Source organism: Lolium perenne, chromosome 3, assembly GCF_019359855.2.
Source record: "Lolium perenne isolate Kyuss_39 chromosome 3, Kyuss_2.0, whole genome shotgun sequence".
Lineage (NCBI taxonomy): Eukaryota > Viridiplantae > Streptophyta > Magnoliopsida > Poales > Poaceae > Lolium > Lolium perenne.
In genome coordinates this window covers 171,715,102-171,734,786 of record NC_067246.2, presented here as the reverse complement: position 1 = coordinate 171,734,786, position 19,685 = coordinate 171,715,102, and the positions used below count along the sequence as shown (strand labels likewise).

General features: G+C 43.8%; 1 protein-coding gene across 2 annotated transcripts; it reads left to right on the top strand.

Moving 5' to 3' along the window:
• Positions 1 to 2,249: 2,249 nt before the first annotated feature.
• On the top strand, positions 2,250 to 5,179 carry LOC127338425 (uncharacterized). Of its 2 annotated transcripts, none has more exons than XM_051364537.2 (7): positions 2,250 to 2,513; positions 2,595 to 2,779; positions 2,863 to 3,909; positions 4,034 to 4,189; positions 4,291 to 4,407; positions 4,503 to 4,626; positions 4,742 to 5,179. In XM_051364537.2, the coding sequence occupies exons 1-7, from the start codon at positions 2,388 to 2,390 to the stop codon at positions 4,985 to 4,987; spliced, it is 2,001 nt and encodes a 666-aa protein (XP_051220497.1). In that variant the 5' UTR covers positions 2,250 to 2,387; the 3' UTR covers positions 4,988 to 5,179. The 2 variants fall into 2 exon arrangements, with proteins under 2 accessions (XP_051220497.1, XP_051220496.1); XM_051364536.1 differs by having other exon boundaries at positions 2,863 to 3,908; positions 4,001 to 4,189; positions 4,742 to 4,855.
• Positions 5,180 to 19,685: the final 14,506 nt, after the last annotated feature.

Below are 19,685 nucleotides of genomic sequence, written 5' to 3'. Positions count from 1 at the left end.
ATCCACCCCGGCGACAACCGGCATCGTACCGACGCCAAACCGGGAAACTTTTGCGAACTTCCCGGTCTGGCGCCCGGTTGACCGGCCCTGGCGCCCGGCCGTCCGGTCCCAGGCCCGGTTGGCGCCCGGTTGACCGGATTTCACGGGACTGACTCGACCGGAAACGGCCCGAGTCGATCAACCGCATACCTTTTCGACCCAAGTCGCCTTGTACCTCTATATAAGCACCTAGGTCATCCCCTTTACCCCTTAGACAAGATTTAGGCTTAGACATGGATTTGAGCTTTGTCTCCCTAGGGTTTCATCCCCTTTGTATCAAGGCTACCCTTGTTGGATGATTGGATTTGGTGTGTGAGATTCTAGTGCTACCCACTCTCTCTCCCACTCCTAGATTCATCTCCCTCACCAATCTCTCCGCTCGGAATTCTACCGCGCGTCTCTTCCGGGTTGATTCTATTGGCGTGGTCCATCGAGCCACGGGGGTAAGTATCGATTGTATCGGGTTGGTGTGCGTGCGTGAGTTCCTCGTATTCTTCGTGTTCATCGTGTTCTTCATGCCCTCCCTCTCTTCCTCCTTTGGATTTCGGGTCAACCGCAAGATCGGGCCACAAACGGGGTCTTAGACCTCATCACCACTAGTGTCCAAGACTTATGTTCTTCTTGCTCCGAAAGAAGAAATTCTCGGACAAAATTTGGACCTCCATTACCCCATAGGAGAAAGAACACATCAAAATCCTTGCACTTAAAATGTCGTAGGCTGTTAACAAAGAAATAATCCATGCGGATGTAGGTAGAGAAAGCCAGAGTCCGAGGAGAGAGGACGTTGGGAGAGGACGTTGGGAGAGGAAAGACCAGTAGTTTACCTGCCAACGAGATGGCGTACCCTCCATTGTGCCCATGGAGAGAGGGCAGGCATGGTCACGACGATGAGGCACCGGATCACCGGCGATCGCCGTTGGAGGAGATCTCAGATCTCATCGCCGTCTGTGTGAGAGCTGAAAGGGCTTATATGGAATAGTCCAGCAACAAATGATACCATACCTCCCTGGAGAAAGAGCACTGTAGGTTGAGGTGTTCCACTGTCTCCTCCTCCTGGTAGCACAACACTCAAAGGGCTGGGTGCTGCGCCAACCTATCCGTCGTCCATAGTCTGTCCTTGAGGACAAGCCACATGTGCAGTTTCAATTTGAGGGGTGCCCCCGCCGACCATAGCTCCTTGGCCCCTGGCATCACCGTCCGTCCCAAGAAGAACATGGCATATGCAGACTTGGCGGAGTAAACCAGTTTACTGTGAGTCTCCATGCAACAGAGTCAGGCACCCCATCCACTACTGTCTCTCTATGCACAACCTCCCATAGCTCAAGGTATTCAACAATTACCTGAACCGACGGAGTTCCTTTGATCATGCGAACCCAATTATCTTCGGCCACATCGCGCTATCTGCCCAACACATTGCCCTTGAATCTATTGATCCACCCAGAATTTGAGCCTTTCTCCATTGCCTAGCTCGTACTTCGTCGCAACTCTGAACACATCCTCTGCAACTTCAGAATGGCAAATTGCAGGCCCTTCCACGGTTTTTTTTCTTCCATCTCCATCCATCGCCATCTCATTCGCAACACCATGTTTAGAAATCTCAAATTCTTGACGCCAAGCCCGCCATATGCTTTTGGCAAGCAAACCATGTCCCAGGCGACGATGCGCTGTCCTTTCCTGCTAGCTTCCATTGATGCCGACCAGAAGAAGCCACGGAGCAGCTTGTTTATGTACGACTACTTGGACTATGTTTTTCGCTCTGCGCCCTTAATCAGATTTTTTAAACATAATCATACCTCTTTATTCATTCATAATGGATGTTACATCATTGACAAGTATAGGTACAGTAAAATGTGAGGGTTCGTCTAACCAAAATTGTTGATCAGACCCCGTACGTGCTAGCCTGGCTAGCTAATTCATGCGATACAACAGAATTTGCTTCATGGAAACTGTGTTCGAACTGAACTGTCAGGAATTCAGACTTCAACAGTAGCTATTAAAGGTTGTGGAACAAATCCACTCCCTCGTTAATGCACAAGCGAGAGGGGTCCGATTTCCATACGAGACGGTAGAAGTTGGACGGGTTGTGTAGAATTAGCATAGAATTAGGCGGACGCACGCAAAGCAAATATATGTTGGTTTCGGTGTGGAGTAGCGAAATAGCGGTCCGACTCGGTGCGTGAGGCAGTATTCCATATATTGGAAGCCGTGAGCTACGTACGTCCTATGAGCAACAAGTCGATCGAATCGACTCTAGATCGACGTCCCAGCCGGTATCGCACGCAGCTCGATCGATTTCGTCCAACGCCACGGCGAAGAAGGCCGGCAAATCTACTCGCGCGGAGTTGACGATGGCAACGACGACGCGTTTGATCCTGTTGGTGATTACCGTGTCTCTGCTGGTGCTACAGGTCGCCGCCGTGCCGGCGGCGGCAGCGCTGGGTGGCGGCGTTACGCTGCATGTGGATCGTAAACAGGTGCGAATAATACGTTTGTGCATGTTGATTGTGACGAAAAATATTTAAGTATCATAAGCTAATACGTGTGGCTTGCTGCAGGTGATGGTGGACAACGGCGTGGTGCAGCTGACCTTGTCGAGGCCTGCGGGGCGAATCACCGGCGTCCGCTACGGCGGGGAAGGAAACCTGTTGCACTACTCCAAGGGCAAGGGGGGCAAAAACACAGGCGGCTACTGGGATATGGTCTGGAACATCCCCGGGGCTCAGCAAGGACTCTCCACCACGTACGTAGCTCACTTATAACTGCATGGATCAACTTAATAATCTTTGACACCTACACAAAGCTAATTCACTCATCTCATTGCAGGCTTGATGGCTCGGAGTTCAGGGTGGTGACCCAAACCGAAGAGCAGGTGGAGCTGTCCTTCAGGAGCACCTACGACCCCGCACGCGGCAACGGCGTGCGGCTCAACATCGACAAGAGGTTCGTGGTGCTCAAAGGCAGCTCCGGGTTCTACACCTACGCCATCCTGGAGCACGCCGCGGACACGCCCGCCATAGACATCAGCCTCGCCCGCATCGCCTTCAAGCTCAACACCGAGAGGTTCAACTACATGGCCGTCTCCGACGGCATCCAGAGGTACATGCCCAGGGACAGCGATAGGGAAGCGCCTCGCAGCTCGCCGCTCGCCTACAGGGAGGCAGTGCTGCTCGTCGACCCCTCGGACCCGCAGTTCAAGGGGGAGGTGGACGACAAGTACCAGTACACCTTGGACAGCAAGGACAACAGGGTGCACGGCTGGGTCAGTAGCGGCCACCCCAACCCCATCGGCTTCTGGCTCGTCACCCCCAGCAACGAGTTCAAGAGCGGCGGGCCACTCAAGAGGGACCTCACCTCCCACGTCGGACCCACCTGCCTCAGCGTGTTTCATGGATCACACTACGTCGGAGACGACATCGCGGCACGCATCAAGGACGGCGAGTACTGGAAGAAAGTCATGGGGCCCGTCTTCGTCTACCTCAACTCCAACCCGCCCAAGGGTGACCCGCGGGCGCTCTGGGAGGACGCCAAGGCGGCGGCGGAAGCCGAGGCTGCAAAGTGGCCCTACAGCTTCCCGGAATCGCCTGATTTCCACAAGGCCGGCGAAAGAGCCTCCGTCACCGGCAGATTACTGGTCACAGACAGTCACGTGAACATGCCTGCTCGGGCAGCTTACGTTGGCCTCGCCGCTCCTGGGCAGCCGGGCTCCTGGGCCACGGAGAGCAAGGGCTACCAGTTCTGGACCAGGGCGTCCAACACTTCCGGCGAGTTCAGCATCGACAATGTCCGGGCAGGAGACTACAACCTCTACGCGTGGGTCCCTGGAGTTCTCGGAGACTACATGCACACCACACGTGTAACGGTCACACCCGGTTAGTATAGTTTTGCTGACTTGATTTGATATCTTTTATAGAACAGGCCTAACTGACTGTTTTGGTAACGATAATCTCTTCTTATCAAACAGGTCATGCAATCAACCTTGGCGATCCTTCGCAAAAAAAAAAATCAACCTTGGCGATCTTGTGTTCGAGCCTCCGAGATCCGGACCGACGCTGTGGGAGATCGGTGTTCCTGACAGGAGCGCGGCGGAGATGTTTATCCCCGACACCGACCCCAAATACCCCACCAACAAGCTCTTCCTCAACAATGACAAGTTAGTAGTTACTCCTAAATCCTAATTCAGACATCATCGTTACGTGCAAATCCGAGATTTAGCTTTTGTTCTCATCGGCTAATTGGACTGGTCGCAAACAGGTACAGGCAATATGGTCTATGGGAGAGGTACGCCGAGCTGTACCCGACAGACGATCCCGTCTACACCGTCGGCGAAAGCCATCACTCCAAGGACTGGTTCTTCGCGCATGTCACAAGGTAACAATATACTGATTACTACCATTTGTTAACTCCATGCCAAGTTAATTACCCACGACATAGGTAATAACGTGGTTGATTGATCTGCTGTGCAGAAAGGTGGGCGACAGCATTGTACCAACAACGCGGCAGATACAGTTTCACCTCGATCATGTGGTGCCAGACGGAACCTACACCTTGCGCGTTGCTCTTGCGGCCGCTCACATGTCCAGATTACAGGTACTACTAGCTGCTGATCAATCTCACAAGCTAGCAATTAATATACTCTATCAAAATATAATGGAGTGCACCGTTTCATCTTCAACCTGCTGATCGGTGGTGTGTTGGATTGTAGGTCCAGGTGAACGGAGCGGCGAGACGTGGTGCGGGAACCTTTGGGACGCTGGCGTTCGGCGAAGGAAACGCGATCGCCCGGCATGGCGACCACGGCACGCAGTGGAGCTTCGAGTTCCCAATCAGGGGGAGCCTGCTCCGGCAAGGCGACAACGCCATCCAAATCACGGAGACGAGAGCACTCAGCATCTTCTTCGGGGTCATGTACGACTACATACGGTTAGAAGGACCTGCCGGTTCTCGCTAGGCTACGTCATAGTTTGGGAGGCGCGTGGTAGACGGCCGTACATAGCTTGTTACGGTGCATAAGTGGATGGTACATTCTGTTAGATATAGGATTAGCTTAGGTATTAAGCTAACTAGGTGGTTACTGTTTGGCAAAAGCCACGCGAATCGTGTAGTTACCGCCTCATTGGCGCATGTTCGGATTATATATATGCCCAGGTTGTTGATCAATAAATTAGAGGTTTCATTCTCAGATCTTTCACATCAAACGTTATCACACACTCTGTTCTCGAATAGCACGATAGCCCACTGAAAACCATCCTAGGCAAGGGTGAAGGTTGCATCCCAAAAATCGCTCCGGTGCGCTGGAACAACTAATTCCACCACCAGCGGTGTCACGCTAGTCACAGCGGAGGAGCGGCCTACTCGCCCGTATCAGTGAGGGTTGCCTGGACTCCTATCCCGTGGGCACCAGCGGCACGACGCAACGCGCAACAACAATACATGTACCTCGGCGGAAGACCAACGCACACACCCGCGGCGGCGCCCACGGCCTGGGATCCCCAAGATCGTGGCCTCCCCACAATGTGGTGGCGTAGCTGTGGCATGGGCCAACTGCCGGCGTTCTGTGGCGCGACATGCACCTTCCATCTGTCGGTACGGCTTCATGCGGCAACGTACCCTAGCAAACGGTGCGACCGGCGCAGCGATGGCCTTCGGCCTTGGCACCAGCATCAGTCACGGGTCACCCGTGGATATCGTGTGTTCCATGGCCACGAGTGCCTCTTGCCGATAAGTAATGGGTAGGGTATGAATATGTTATTATACCCTTAAGTAACCCACGGGTCACCCGATTAGTATTTTTAATTAAGAGATTTGCTAGTTCTGCTAGCTAAGAACTAGCTTAGTGCTCAGTTAAGTTGTGGTCCATTGGATTGTTTAGTGTTTCAAGATACGTATATATCGCATTTAGCCCGTGCGTGTGCCGTGTTGTTGTCCGGTCTTCTCTTCGTTGTTGGGCCATTATATGGGCTTTTCCCTGTCCGATGCGCGATGTGTTTTCTAGTGTCTTTAATTGCTCGTTGTTTCCGTATGCAAGTTTGGCTGGCCGAGCAAAGTAACAGAAAAAGAACGAGATGAAGCTGCTTCTGGCAAGTTTTGAACACACGACTTAATAAGCTACTAATTGACACTAAGGCTAGGAACCACTTGTGTCATATTTGTTATCACGATAGAATTTTGTATGCGCACATTTCAATATACCTTTTTCTATGTTTTTTGTTCTTGTTTCTTTTCATTTTTTCTTAATAAATTACATGAAATTTGTTGCTACACATAGCAATGGTTTAATTTTTCTTCATGTTGGATTTTATTTACCTTGACCTTTTTGTTCATTATTATTTTAGTAAAGTCATAAGTACATTATTTTTAGTCTACTAAAGTTCTTGTTGGTACAAATAATATCCTCAACAATTCTTTATTACATTGTTATTTTTATATTTTCTTATTTTATTAGTTTTACTAATTCTTGGGTGACCTAGACTAAGTTAGAGCTCGGTCAACTTCCGAACCATTGGATTGTGTCGTGATTTTGTGATAACGCGAGGAGTTAACAGTACCCAAGTGGGTTGTAACCGAGTTTTTTTTAGTTGCAAGTGGGTTGCGGCTGAGATTTTCAGGGGAAATTTTCTGGTTGCAAGTGAGGGTGCAACTGAGTTTTCACCAGGTGCAAGTAGGGTTGCAACAAATGAGACTTAAGTGTGGTGGAAATGAGATTTTACAGTTCAAGTGAAGTTATAACTGAGATTTTCTAATTGCAAGTGGGGTTGCAACTGTAATTTTCTATTTCTCTAGTGGGGTGCTGATGAGCGCAGATTGCACACCGTTGGGGAACCCCAAGATGAAGGTATGATAAGCACAGTAGCAAGTTTTTCCTCAGTAAAAAACCAATGTTTAATCGACCAGTAGGAGAAAGGCGTGACTTCTGAAGGTGTTGCTAGCTGACTTGTGGCAGGGCGCACTACCGGCATCAGCAACACCGTGAAACCTGCACGCAACACAACCAAAATACTTTGTCCCAACTTACAGTGAGGTTGCCAATCTCACCGGTTTTGCTGAACACAAAGGATTAAATGTATAGTGTGGAAAGATGATGTTTGTTTGTAGTGAACTTAAAGAGAACAATGTTTGCAGTAAGTAAATAGAACATGATGATTTTATCAGTGTAAAAGAAAGGACTAGAGTCTATAGTTCACTAGAGGTGTCTCTCCATAAAGATAAATAACATGTTGGGTGAACAAATTACAGCTGGGCAATTGACAGAATAAATACCATACATGACAAGATGATTACTATGTGGGCATTACAACATAATACATAGACCGTAATTCAACTTCATCTATGACTAATACTCCACCTTCCCGTTATCATCCGAACCCTTTCCAGTATTAAGTTGCAAGCAACAGATTATCGCATTAAGCAATGTGTGTAAAGTAAACAATAGAATTATTCATAGACAAAATATTGTTAATTTTTCCCTAGTAGAAACAACACATCTACAATCTTAGAAGTTATTGTCACTCTTCCAGAAAACTAGAGGCATGAACGTACTATCGAGCATAAATACTCCATCTTGAAGTCACAAGCATTTACTTGGCCAGAGCAACTACTAGCAACGGAGAGCATGCAAGAAAGACAAGTGTATAATCGATCTTAACATAGTATTAAATATTCATCGGATCTCAGCAAACACAACATGTAGCATTACATAAATATGATCTTGATCATGATAGGCAGCTCACAAGATCTAAACATGAGGCATAAATTGGAGAAGACAGCCATCTAACTACTGCTATGGACCCGTAGTCGAGGGGTGAACTACTCACGCATCACTTCGGAGACGGGCATGGCGATGTAGAGGCCTCCGGTGATGATCTCCCCCTCCGGCAGGTTGCCGGGAAGAGTTTCAGAACCCTCCTGAGCTAGGGTCTGCGATGGCGGCTGCGACAAAAAATTTGTGGATGGAGGCTCGGGTGTTTAGTTTCTCCGAGATCGTGAATAAATAGGCGGAAGGGCGAGGTCGGTGGAGGTCATGGGGCCCACACCACCCCTTGGCGCGACCAGGACCTGGGCTGCGCCTAGTGCTGGTCTGGCCGCCCTGTGGCGTGTCTTCGTCTCCCCTCTGGACTCCATCTTCGTTACGGTAAACTATGAACTTCGGCTTTTGTTTCGTCCAATTCTGAGAATATTTTCTGTACAACTTTTCTGAAATATAAAACAACAGAAAACAGGGAACTGGCACTGTGGCATCTTGTCACTATGTTAGTGCCGAAAAATGTATAAAAGTGCAACGAAGTGTAAACAAAATATATATAAATTGGTGTAAAATAAGCATGGAGCATAAAAAATTATAGATACATTTGCAACGTATCAGCATCCTCAAGCTTAACTCCTGCTCGTCCTCGAGTAGGTAAGTGATAACAAAAATAATTTTTGAGGTGACATAAAGCCAACACAATCTTGATCAAGTTATTGTAAAAGCATTTGTGAGCTGGGATCAAAGTATTCTAAATATAGACATGATAGATATAATTCTAATAATAGAACTTAGCAACTATGTTATAACATGAGAAGTAACTCAAACAAAGGATCATGAATAATTGTGCATTGAAAGCAACTGTTTGTTTTTTAGCATAGAGAAAACATAGCAAAGTGGTACTCAGCTTGTCCTTTATGGAGTAGCAAAACATAAATGTCAGAACACCTTTAAAGTTTAAAGGGTGACTAGATACAAGTAATTTGAGAACAAGCAATATCATAATCATGAATCGATCAATAATAAATTTTGGTACTATGCACATTATACTTAGAATGACAACTATGTTCTCTTAATTGGTGCATAAAGCAAAAAGATAAAGACTCAACATAAAAGTAAAAGAAAGGTCCTTCGTAGAAGGAAGCAAAATTAGCAAGTTCTATAAATCTTCCAAAAAAAATATGGTAGTCATTAGCTTTGAGCTCTCATAACCCCTATCATAAGCATCTTGAATGGTTAAAATTAATGTGAGTGCAAATATGAGTTATATGCTTGACAAATCACAAGTTGAAAATCTCGTGTCGCTTGAATACAAGTACCTAAACCTCATGCTACTCAACTTAGATCACAAATAAGTTCTTGTCATTATAAGCATACATGTATCATTGAGAACGCCAACGGGATAACTCCTTCCCCATGATATAGGAGCATTCCCATACCAAAATGAAAAGACAAACAGACAATGATCATCTCAACAATCATTTTATTTACTATGGGCATAGCTTTTTATTGAATCATAGAATTCTCACTATGGTTCGCTGTAAATTTCCACCATGAATGATGCATGACTTAAGTTGGCCGCCCAGGCGTTTCTCTAACATATATACAAACTCCATGGACTTATAGTTTCCATTTTATTTCACACCGCTAGGCATGCATAAACAAAAGAACATGGTACAACTAAATAGGAATAAGTGCGATGTTGAAAGCGTGCCCCATGAAAGCATGGTTGTGCTAACTCCCAATTCGTAATTTGCAGACATATAATCTTCATAAGATAGTCACAACAAAATGACTACTTACAACTCTCAGACCTCTTGTTGAATAAATGAAAACCAACGCTCATAACATTATTATGGTTTCGTGTTCAAACTGCAGGACATGGTAGTAAGTAAGGATCGAAATGGTATTTCAGGTTGGATATATGCTGGTTCAGGTTTATTAAGTGTAAGAAAGTAAATGTGCCATCAAATTTGTGAGAGCTTTGATACGCGTGAAGTACACGTCCGTTGGGAACCCCAAGAGGAAGGTGTGATGCGTACAGCAGTAAGTTTTCCCTCAGTAAGAAACCAAGGTTATCGAATCAGTAGGAGCCAAGAAGCACGTGAAGGTTGTTGGTGGCGGAGTGTAGTGCGGCGCAACACCAGGGATTCCGGCGCCAACGTGGAACCTGCACAACACAATCAAAGTACTTTGCCCCAACGTAACAGTGAGGTTTTCAATCTCACCGGCTTGCTGTAACAAAGGATTAAATGTATAGTGTGGAAGATAATGTTTGCGAAGAACAGTAAAGAACAAGTATTGTAGTAGATTGTATTTGATGTAAAAGAATGGACCGGGGTCCACAGTTCACTAGTGGTGTCTCTCCAATAAGAAATAGCATGTTGGGTGAACAAATTACAGTTGGGCAATCGACAAATAAAGAGGGCATGACAATGCACATACATATTATGATGAGTATTATGAAATTCAATTGGGCATTACGACAAAGTACATAGACCTCTATCCAGCATGCATCTATGCCTAAAAAGTCCACCTTCGGGTTAGCATCCGCACCCCTTCCAGTATTAAGTTGCAAACAACAGACAATTGCATTAAGTATGGTGCATAATGTAATCAACACAAATATCCTTAGACAAAGCATTGATGTTTTATCCCTAGTGGCAATAGCACATCCACAACCTTAGAACTTTCTGTCACTGTCCCAGATTAAATGGAGGCATGAACCCACCATCGAGCATAAATACTCCCTCTTGGAGTTACAAGTATCAACTTGGCCAGAGCCTCTACTAGCAACGGAGAGCATGCAAGATCTTAAACAACACATATATGATAGATTGATAATCAACATAACATAGTATTCCATATTCATCGGATCCCAACAAACGCAACATGTAGCATTACAAATAGATGATCTTGATCATGATAGGCAGCTCACAAGATCTAACAATGATAGCACATGAGGAGAAGACAACCATCTAGCTACTGCTATGGACCCATAGTCCAAGGGTGAACTACTCACACATCACTCCGGAGGCGATCATGGCGATGAAGAGTCCTCCGGGAGATGATTCCCCTCTCCGGCAGGGTGCCGGAGGCGATCTCCTGAATCCCCCGAGATGGGATTGGCGGCGGCGGCGTCTCTGGAAGGTTTTCCGTATCGTGGCTCTCGGTACTGGGGTTTTCTCGATGAAGGCTTTAAGTAGGCGGAAGGGCAGAGTCGGAGGGCTGACGAGGGGGCCACAAGCTAGGGCGGCGCGGCCCCCCCTAGGCCGCGCGGCCCTAGTGTGGCGGCGCCTCGTCGCCCCACTTCGTATCCCTGATACGTCCAATTTGCATCACTATTTTGTATCATAATTTGCTGTTATTCATTGCTATATTTCATATTTGGACACAATACTTATGTTATTTCATCTATTTTGCATGTTTCATCATTATTGGAGGATCAAGCGCCGGAGCCAGGATTCTGCTGGAAAAAGCACCGTCAGAACGCAATATTTCGGAAGATCAACTGTGGAAGGAAATTATACCAAAAATCCTATTTTTCAAGATGACGAAGGAAGCCAGAAGGGGGAGCCAGCTGGACCCAAGGTGGGCCCAGACCACAGGCCGGCGCGGCCCATGGCCTGGCCGCGCCACCTGGTGGTGAGGGGGCCCCACAGCCCCTTTCGCCTCCTTTTCTTCGCGAAACCCTTCGTCCCGAAGACCTAAGCCACAGAGGGTACCTCACGAAGAGTTACAGCCGCCTCTGCGGGGCGGAGAACACCAGAGAGAAAAGAGCTCTCCGGCGGGCTGAGATCCGCCGGGGAAATTCCCTCCGGGAGGGGGAAATCGACGCCATCGTCGCCGTCATCGAGCTGGACATCATCTCCATCACCATCATCATCATCTCCACCATCATCACCGCCGTCTCCACCGCTGGACATCGTCACCGCCGTAGCAATTTGGGTTTGATCTTGATTGTTTGATAGGGGAAACTCTCCCGGTATCGATTACTACTTGTTGTTGATGCTATTGAGTGAAACCATTGAACCAAGGTTTATGTTCAGATTGTTATTCATCATCATATCACCTCTGATCATGTTCCATATGATGTCTCATGAGTAGTTCGTTTAGTTCTTGAGGACATGGGTGAAGTCTAAATGTTAGTAGTGAACTATGGTTGAGTAATATTCAATGTTATGATATTTAAATTGTGGTGTTATTCTTCTAGTGGTGTCATGTGAACGTCGACTACATGACACTTCACCTTTATGGGCCTAGGGGAATGCATCTTGTACTCGTTTGCCAATTGCAGGGTTGCCGGAGTGACAGAAACCTAAACCCCCGTTGGTATATCGATGCAGGAGGGATAGCAGGATCTCAGAGTTTAAGGCTGTGGTTAGATTTATTCTTAATTACTTTCTTGTAGTTGCGGATGCTTGCAAGGGGTATAACACAAGTATGTATTAGTCCTAGGAAGGGCGGTACATTAGCATAGGTTCACCCACACAACACTTATCATAACAATGAAGATTATTTAGCCGTATGTAGCGAAAGCACTAGACTAAAATCCCGTGTGTTCTCGAGAACGTTTGGTCATTATAAGTAAACAACCCGGCTTGTCCTTTGTGCTAAAAAGGATTGGGCCACTCGCTGCAATTGTTACTCTCGCACTTTACTTACTCGTACTTTATTCAACTGTTACATCAAAACCCCCTGAATACTTGTCTGTGAGCATTTACAGTGAATCCTTCATCGAAACTGCTTGTCAACACCTTCCGCTCCTCGTTGGGATCGACATTCTTACTTATCAAAGATACTACGATACACCCCTATACTTGTGGGTCATCAAGACTATTTTCTGGCGCCGTTGCCGGGGAGTGAAGCGCTATTGGTAAGTGGAATTGGTAAGGGAAATATCTACTGTTTGTGCTGATTTTATTTCTGCCTGCTGCCATAATTCATTATGGAGAGATCTTCTCTTGAGTTTTTATTTGGAAAATCCGCTACTACTGCAAAGGTAGTGGATGAGGCGCCAGGTGAAGAAGAGATATCATAAAAAATACCTATGAAAATTATTGAACGCGTAGTGAATAACCGTTATACAGGGGATGGAACTGTCCACCCTGGAGATCATTTACTGTTCTTGCATGAATTATGCAGTTTATTCAAGTGTGCAGGTATTGCTATGGATGAAGTGAGGAAGAAACTATTCTCTATATCGTTGTCTGGTAAAGCGGCGCATTGGTATAAATTACTGGATAATGGGGATTCTCTTGAATGGAATGATATTGTGCCCCGGTTTTATTCTAAGTTCTATCCTCCAAGTGAAATTCACAAGGATCGGAATCGCATATATAATTTTTGGCCTCATGATGGAGAGAGTATTGCCCAAGCTTGGGGGAGATTGAGGTCTTTAATGCTCAAATGTCCCATTCATGAGCTTCCTGGTAATGTTATTATTGATAATTTCTATGCAAGACTTTCTTTTGAAGACAAGACCTTGCTGGATACTTCTTGTTCTGGATCATTCACGCGCAATAAGGAAGAGTTTAAAAGGGACCTTCTTAATCGGATCCAGGAAAATACTGAAGGATGGGAGATCGACAAAGATAGAGAATCAGGTATAAATTATGATTACAAATGCATTGAAGCTTTTATGGATACTGATAAATTTCGTAATATGAGTGCTACTTATGGTCTTGATTCTCAAGTTGCTGCAAATCTTTATAAAGCTTTTGCCTCCCATTATGAATTGCCTAAGAAGAATTTTGATAAGTATCATGAACCGTATAAAGATAAAATTGATTCATCTATTAATAAATACGTTGTAGTTGAAACTGTTGATCATGTTATTCCTGAAGCTTATATTGAAAAAACTCCTTTCTCTGCTAAAATGAAGGAGTACTCTGTTATAAATAGTGCGGTTCATAAAAGTGAAAAGAAACCTATAGAACCTGAAGAACAAATAAAAGTTGAACGTGCTGTTGCAATAGTTAAAGATCTTGTGACTGAAAATTTGGAGGATGGTCATATTATTTTCTGTGAAGATGCTTCTAATATTGTTTCACATCCTAATAAACCCAAGCAAGCTAGTGTTCCTATGCTATCTGTTAGAATTGGTGATCATTGCTATTATGGTTTATGTGATATTGGTGCAAGTATTAGTGCTATTCCTTATGAGCTTTACACGGAAATTATGCACGAAATTGGTTCTTGTGAACTTGAAGATATTGATGTGGTTATTCAGCTGGCTAATAGAGAAACTATTTCTCCAATTGGTATTGTTCGAGATGTGGAAGTTCTATGTGGTAAGATTAAATATCCTGCTGACTTTTTGGTACTTGGTTCTGCTGCTAGTGATTATTGTCCTATTATTTTTGGTAGACCTTTTCTAAATACTTGTGGAGCTATTATAGATTGCAAGAAAGAGAAAATTTTGACTAAATTTGCTGGTGAATCTTATGAGTTTAACTTCTCTAAATTTACTAAAACTCCTTATAAAGCTGATTTGCCTAATAATGATTTTAAAATGGAACAGTGTGCATCTATTGTTCTTGTTCCTAATAATCCTTTGCAGCAACATTTGGAGAATAGCGAGAGTGATGTTTTCAGGAAAGAAAGAGATGAGCTTGAGGAAATTTTTCTTCGCCAACCTATTCTTAAGCATGATTTACCGGTGGAAGATCTGAGTACAACACCGCCACCAAAGGAAGATCCTGTCTTTGATTTAAAACCTTTGCCTGATAATCTTAAATATGCTCATATTGATGATAAGAAAATATATCCTGTTATTATTAGTTCTAAGCTTACAGAGTTTGAAGAAGAAAGGCTATTGGAAATATTGAAGAAACACCGAGGTGCTATTGGCTACACTCTTGATGATTTGAAGGGGATTTCTCCCTCTATTTGCCAACACGCCATTAATATGGAAGATGATGCGAAGCCTGTTGTTGAACCTCAAATATTGCCTAATTCCTAAAATGAAGGATGTGGTAAGAAATGAGGTATTATGACTTCTTGAAGCTGGTATTATATATCCTATTGCTGATAGTAGATGGGTTAGTCCTGTGCATTGTGTTCCTAAGAAAGGAGGAATGACTGTTGTGCCTAATGATAATGATGAGCTCATACCTCAAAGAGTGGTTGTAGGGTATAGAATGTGCATTGATTATCGAAAAGTTAATAAAGTTACTAAAAAAGATCATTACCCTTTGCCTTTTATTGATCAAATGTTAGAAAGGTTATCTAAAAATACTCATTTTTGCTTTCTTGATGGTTATTCTGGATTTTCACAAATTGCTGTTAAAACTAAAGATCAAGAGAAAACCACTTTCACTTGTCCCTATGGAACTTATGCTTATAGACGTATGCCTTTTGGTTTATGTAATGCTCCTGCTACTTTTCAAAGATGCATGTCTGCTATTTTTCATGGTTTTTGCGAGAGTATTGTAGAGGTATTCATGGATGATTTTTCTGTCTATGGGAATTCTTTTGATAATTGCTTGCGGAACCTTGATAAAGTTTTGCAGAGATGTGAAGAAACTAACCTTGTTCTTAATTGGGAAAAATGCCACTTTATGGTTAATGAAGGAATTGTATTGGGACATAAAATTTCCGAGAGAGGTATTGAAGTTGATAGAGCTAAAGTTGAAGCAATTGAGAAGATGCCCTACCCTAGGGATGTTAAAGGTATTCATAGTGTTCTTGGTCATGCTGGGTTTTATAGGAGGTTTATTAAAGATTTCTCCAAGATTTCAAAGCCTCTTACTAATCTTCTTCAAAAAGATGTACCTTTTGTTTTTGATGATGATTGTAAGGAAGCTGAAACTCTTAAGAAAGCCTTAACAACTGCTCCTATAGTTGAACCTCCTGATTGGAACTTACCATTTGAAATTATGTGTGATGCTAGTGATTTTCTTTGTAGGCGCCTGTTCTTGGACAGCGGGTAAATAAAAAACTGAATGTTATTCATTATGCTAGTAAAACTCTTGATGCTGCTCAAAGAAATTATGCTACTACTGAAAAGGAATTGTTAGCTGTAGTTTTTGCTTGTGATAAGTTTAGATCTTATATTGTTGATTCAAAAGTTACTATTCATACTGATCATGCTGCAATCAGATACCTTATGCAAAAGAAAGATGCTAAGCCTAGGCTTATTAGATGGGTACTTCTGTTACAAGAATTTGATTTACATATTGTAGATAGGAAAGGTGCTGATAATCCTGTTGCTGATAATTTGTCTAGATTGGAAAATATTGCTTATGATCCTGTTCCTGTTAATGATAGTTTTCCAAATGAACAATTGGCTGCAATAAAGGTGAGTTCGCGAGACAGTCCTTGGTATGCTGATTATGCTAACTTTATTGTTTCCAAGTACTTGCCTCAAACCTTTTCAGCTCAGCAAAGGAGGAAATTCTTTTATGACTTGAGCCATTATTTCTGGGATGACCCACACTTATATAAAGAAGGAGTGGATGGTATTATGCGAAGATGTGTTCCCGAATATGAACAACAGGAGATATTGAGTAAATGCCATGGTAGTGCTTATGGAGGACATCACGCCGGAGAAAGAACCGCGCAAAAGGTTCTACAATCAGGTTTTTATTGGCCAACTCTCTTCAAAGATGCAAGGAAGTTTATTTTATCTTGTGATGAATGCCAAAGGGTTGGTAATATCTCTAGACGCAATGAAATGCCGATGAATTATACTCTTGTTATTGAACCGTTTGATTGTTGGGGATTTGACTTCATGGGACCTTTTCCCTCTTCAGAAGGTAACACTCATATACTTGTTGCTGTTGATTATGTTACTAAATGGGTGGAAGCCATACCTACAAAAAGTGTTGATGGTGAGACCTCTTTAAGAATGCTTTTAGATATTATTTTTCCTAGATTTGGAGTTCCTAGATATATTATAACTGATGGAGGTTCTCATTTTATTCATGGTGGTTTTAGAAAAACTCTTGCTAGATATGGTATTAATCATAGAATTGCTTCCGCTTATCATCCTCAAACTAGTGGGCAAGTAGAACTATCAAATAGAGAGATTAAATCTATCTTGCAAAAGACTGTTAATAAAACTAGAAAGAATTGGGCTAGTAAATTGAAGGATGCACTATGGGCTTATAGAACTGCTTATAAAAATCCCATGGGAATGTCACCTTATAAAATGGTTTACGGGAAAGCTTGCCATTTACCTTTAGAACTAGAACACAAAGCTTATTGGGCTGTTAGAGAATTAAATAAAGATCCTAAACTTGCCGGAAATAAGAGGTTGTTGCAATTGAGTTCTCTAGATGAATGGAGAAGTGAAGCTTACGAAAATGCTAAACTCTTTAAAGAGAAAGTTAAAAAATGGCATGATAGAAGGATTATCAAAAGAGAATTTAATATTGGAGATAAAGTCCTATTGTATCGGTCTCGTCTCAGATTCTTTGCAGGGAAATTACTCTCGAAATGGGAAGGACCATATGTCGTCGAGGAGGTGTATCGTTCAGGAGCAATTAAAATTAGCTCTCTCCAAGGCAATGCCACGCAAGTGGTGAATGGACAAAGACTCAAGCATTATATCTCAGGTGATTCCTATAATGTTGATGTTGATATTATTCGAGTGGAAACACCGGAGGCTTTCATCAAAGGACAAATTGACAGTTCGCCAGAACTCGACTTTGAATAGGTAACAGTACTGGTAATAAAAAGTTCGCAATTTACTTTCTGAACAATATTTTTGCTGTTTTTGGAAAATATGAAAAATTACGAGATCGAAACGGAGTGGAAAAGACGCGCGAGGGCGTGCCACCATAGGCCGGCGCGGCCTGGCCTGGGCCCGCGCCGCCCTATGAGCTGGCCGCCTCGTCGCCCCTTTCCGACTCTGGTTCGACCTGGTACTTTCCTTTTGTCGTGAAAATTTTTGCTATATAATCCCCCGGACCCCTGGAGGCCCATATATCGCTTTTTCGACGTGTTTTGTTTCGAGCTGTTTCTGCCAGGATCTGTTTTCAGTTTAGAAGCACCATGGTCTCCAAGAACAAGGGCAAGGAGCTTCCGGATGAAGATAATCAAGATCTTGAGTGGAAAGAGGAAGACAAGGGCGTCAAGGAAGAAGATGAAGAAGAGGTGGAGGAAGACTCGCGTGCACACCCGCGTGCTACCATCGCAAGCGTCAAGGTGGTGGACAACCCCTTCAGTGCAAACAAGAGCGCAAGAATTCGCACCGGAGGAGGGGTTCCACGTCATTACCTAGCTCCGAAGACATCTTTCTCAGGCACTCACCATCCCTTCCGCAATCTAATTTTCAATAATCAAATTGAAAGGATTCCCAGGGCAGCATTGCCTAGCAATTGGGATATAGATCGTTCTAACACTGCAGGAAGGACGAAGCCTGAGGGTGAAGAGTGGGGAAATAGCTCCAAAAGTTGGGACTCGCCGTCGGACGTACTTCTTAACCGCGTCGAGCACAATTCGGAGATGATTCGCAACCTCACGTACAAGATTGATGAGCTTCAGGAGCTTGTTGAGAAGCTCGTCAGGAATTCATCACCACCATCGCCGAAGGAGTAATTCATCATCGGTATTGGCATCCCCTTGGTTTGTTCCAAGCTTGGGGGAGTGCCGCGGTATCACATCATCACTACCTTTTACCTTTTATTGTCAAGTAGTGTCATATCATGAGTAGGGAAGTTATCATATAAGATGGGTTGCAGTTTGGAAGTATCTCTCCTTTAGTTGGTTGTTTATGTATCCCTTGGTGTGAGTTATCGATATGGAATATTAATGAGAAGTCTTATCATTTACATATTGCACATCTTATTTTAGTTTGCAATCTCTGCTATATGATTTACCTTGTTGTTAGTATTGGTATCACTTTGGGAGCATTGAATAAATCTATTTGGTTTTGGCAAACTTAGCATTGGTCAATAGCAACAACACTTTGAGGTTTAAGTAGAAAAGAGAAATACATGTAGTTGTTTCATTGTCTTTCATTCTTGTTAGCTCATAGCTTATTATTCTGAAGTTAAGATTGTTTGTGCTTACAAGGAAGATGCATGATTGTTTCTATCGCATGTATATTTGTTTGTTTCCTTCAACTCTTATGCTTGCTAATTAACCTTGCTAGCCAAAGACCTGTACTGAGAGGGAATACTTCTCGTGCATCCAAACCTTAACCCAAACCTATGCCATTGGTGTCCACCATACCTACCTACTACATGGTATTTTCTGCCATTCCAAGTAAATACTTCGTGTGCTACCTTTAAACAATTCAAAACTTATTATCTCTTATTTGTGTCAATGTTTTATAGCTCATGAGGAAGTATGTGGTGTTTTACCTTTCAACCTTGTTGGGCAACTTTCACCAATGGACTAGTGGCTTCATCCGCTTATCCAATAATTTTGCAAAAAGAGCTGGCAATGGGATTCCCAGTCCCAAATTAATTAAACTAAAAAGACACTCCTCCATGGTATGTGATTGATGGACGGCACCCGAAGGATTCGGTTAGCCATGGCTTGTGTAAGCAAAGGTTGGGGGGAGTGTCATCATAATAAAACTAAAATAAAAAGGCACTCCTTCATGGTATGAGATTGTTGGCAGGCACCCGAGGATTCGGTTAGCCATGGTTTGTGAAAGAAAGGTTGGAAGGAGTGCCACACAAAATAAAAATAAAATGGGAGCCGCTCTTTGAAGGTTGTCTGGCAAGGGGGTTAGAGTACCCGCTACCAGTCGTTGACAACAACAAACACCTCTCAAAATGTTACTTTTATTCTCTTTATATGATTTCAAAACTGAAAAAGCTCTAGCACATGATTTAATCACTGCTTCCCTCTGCGAAGGGCCTGTCTTTTACTTTATGTTGAGTCAGTAAACCTATTTCCCTCCATCTCAAGCAGGCATTTGAGTAGTTGTGATCAAACCATTATATTG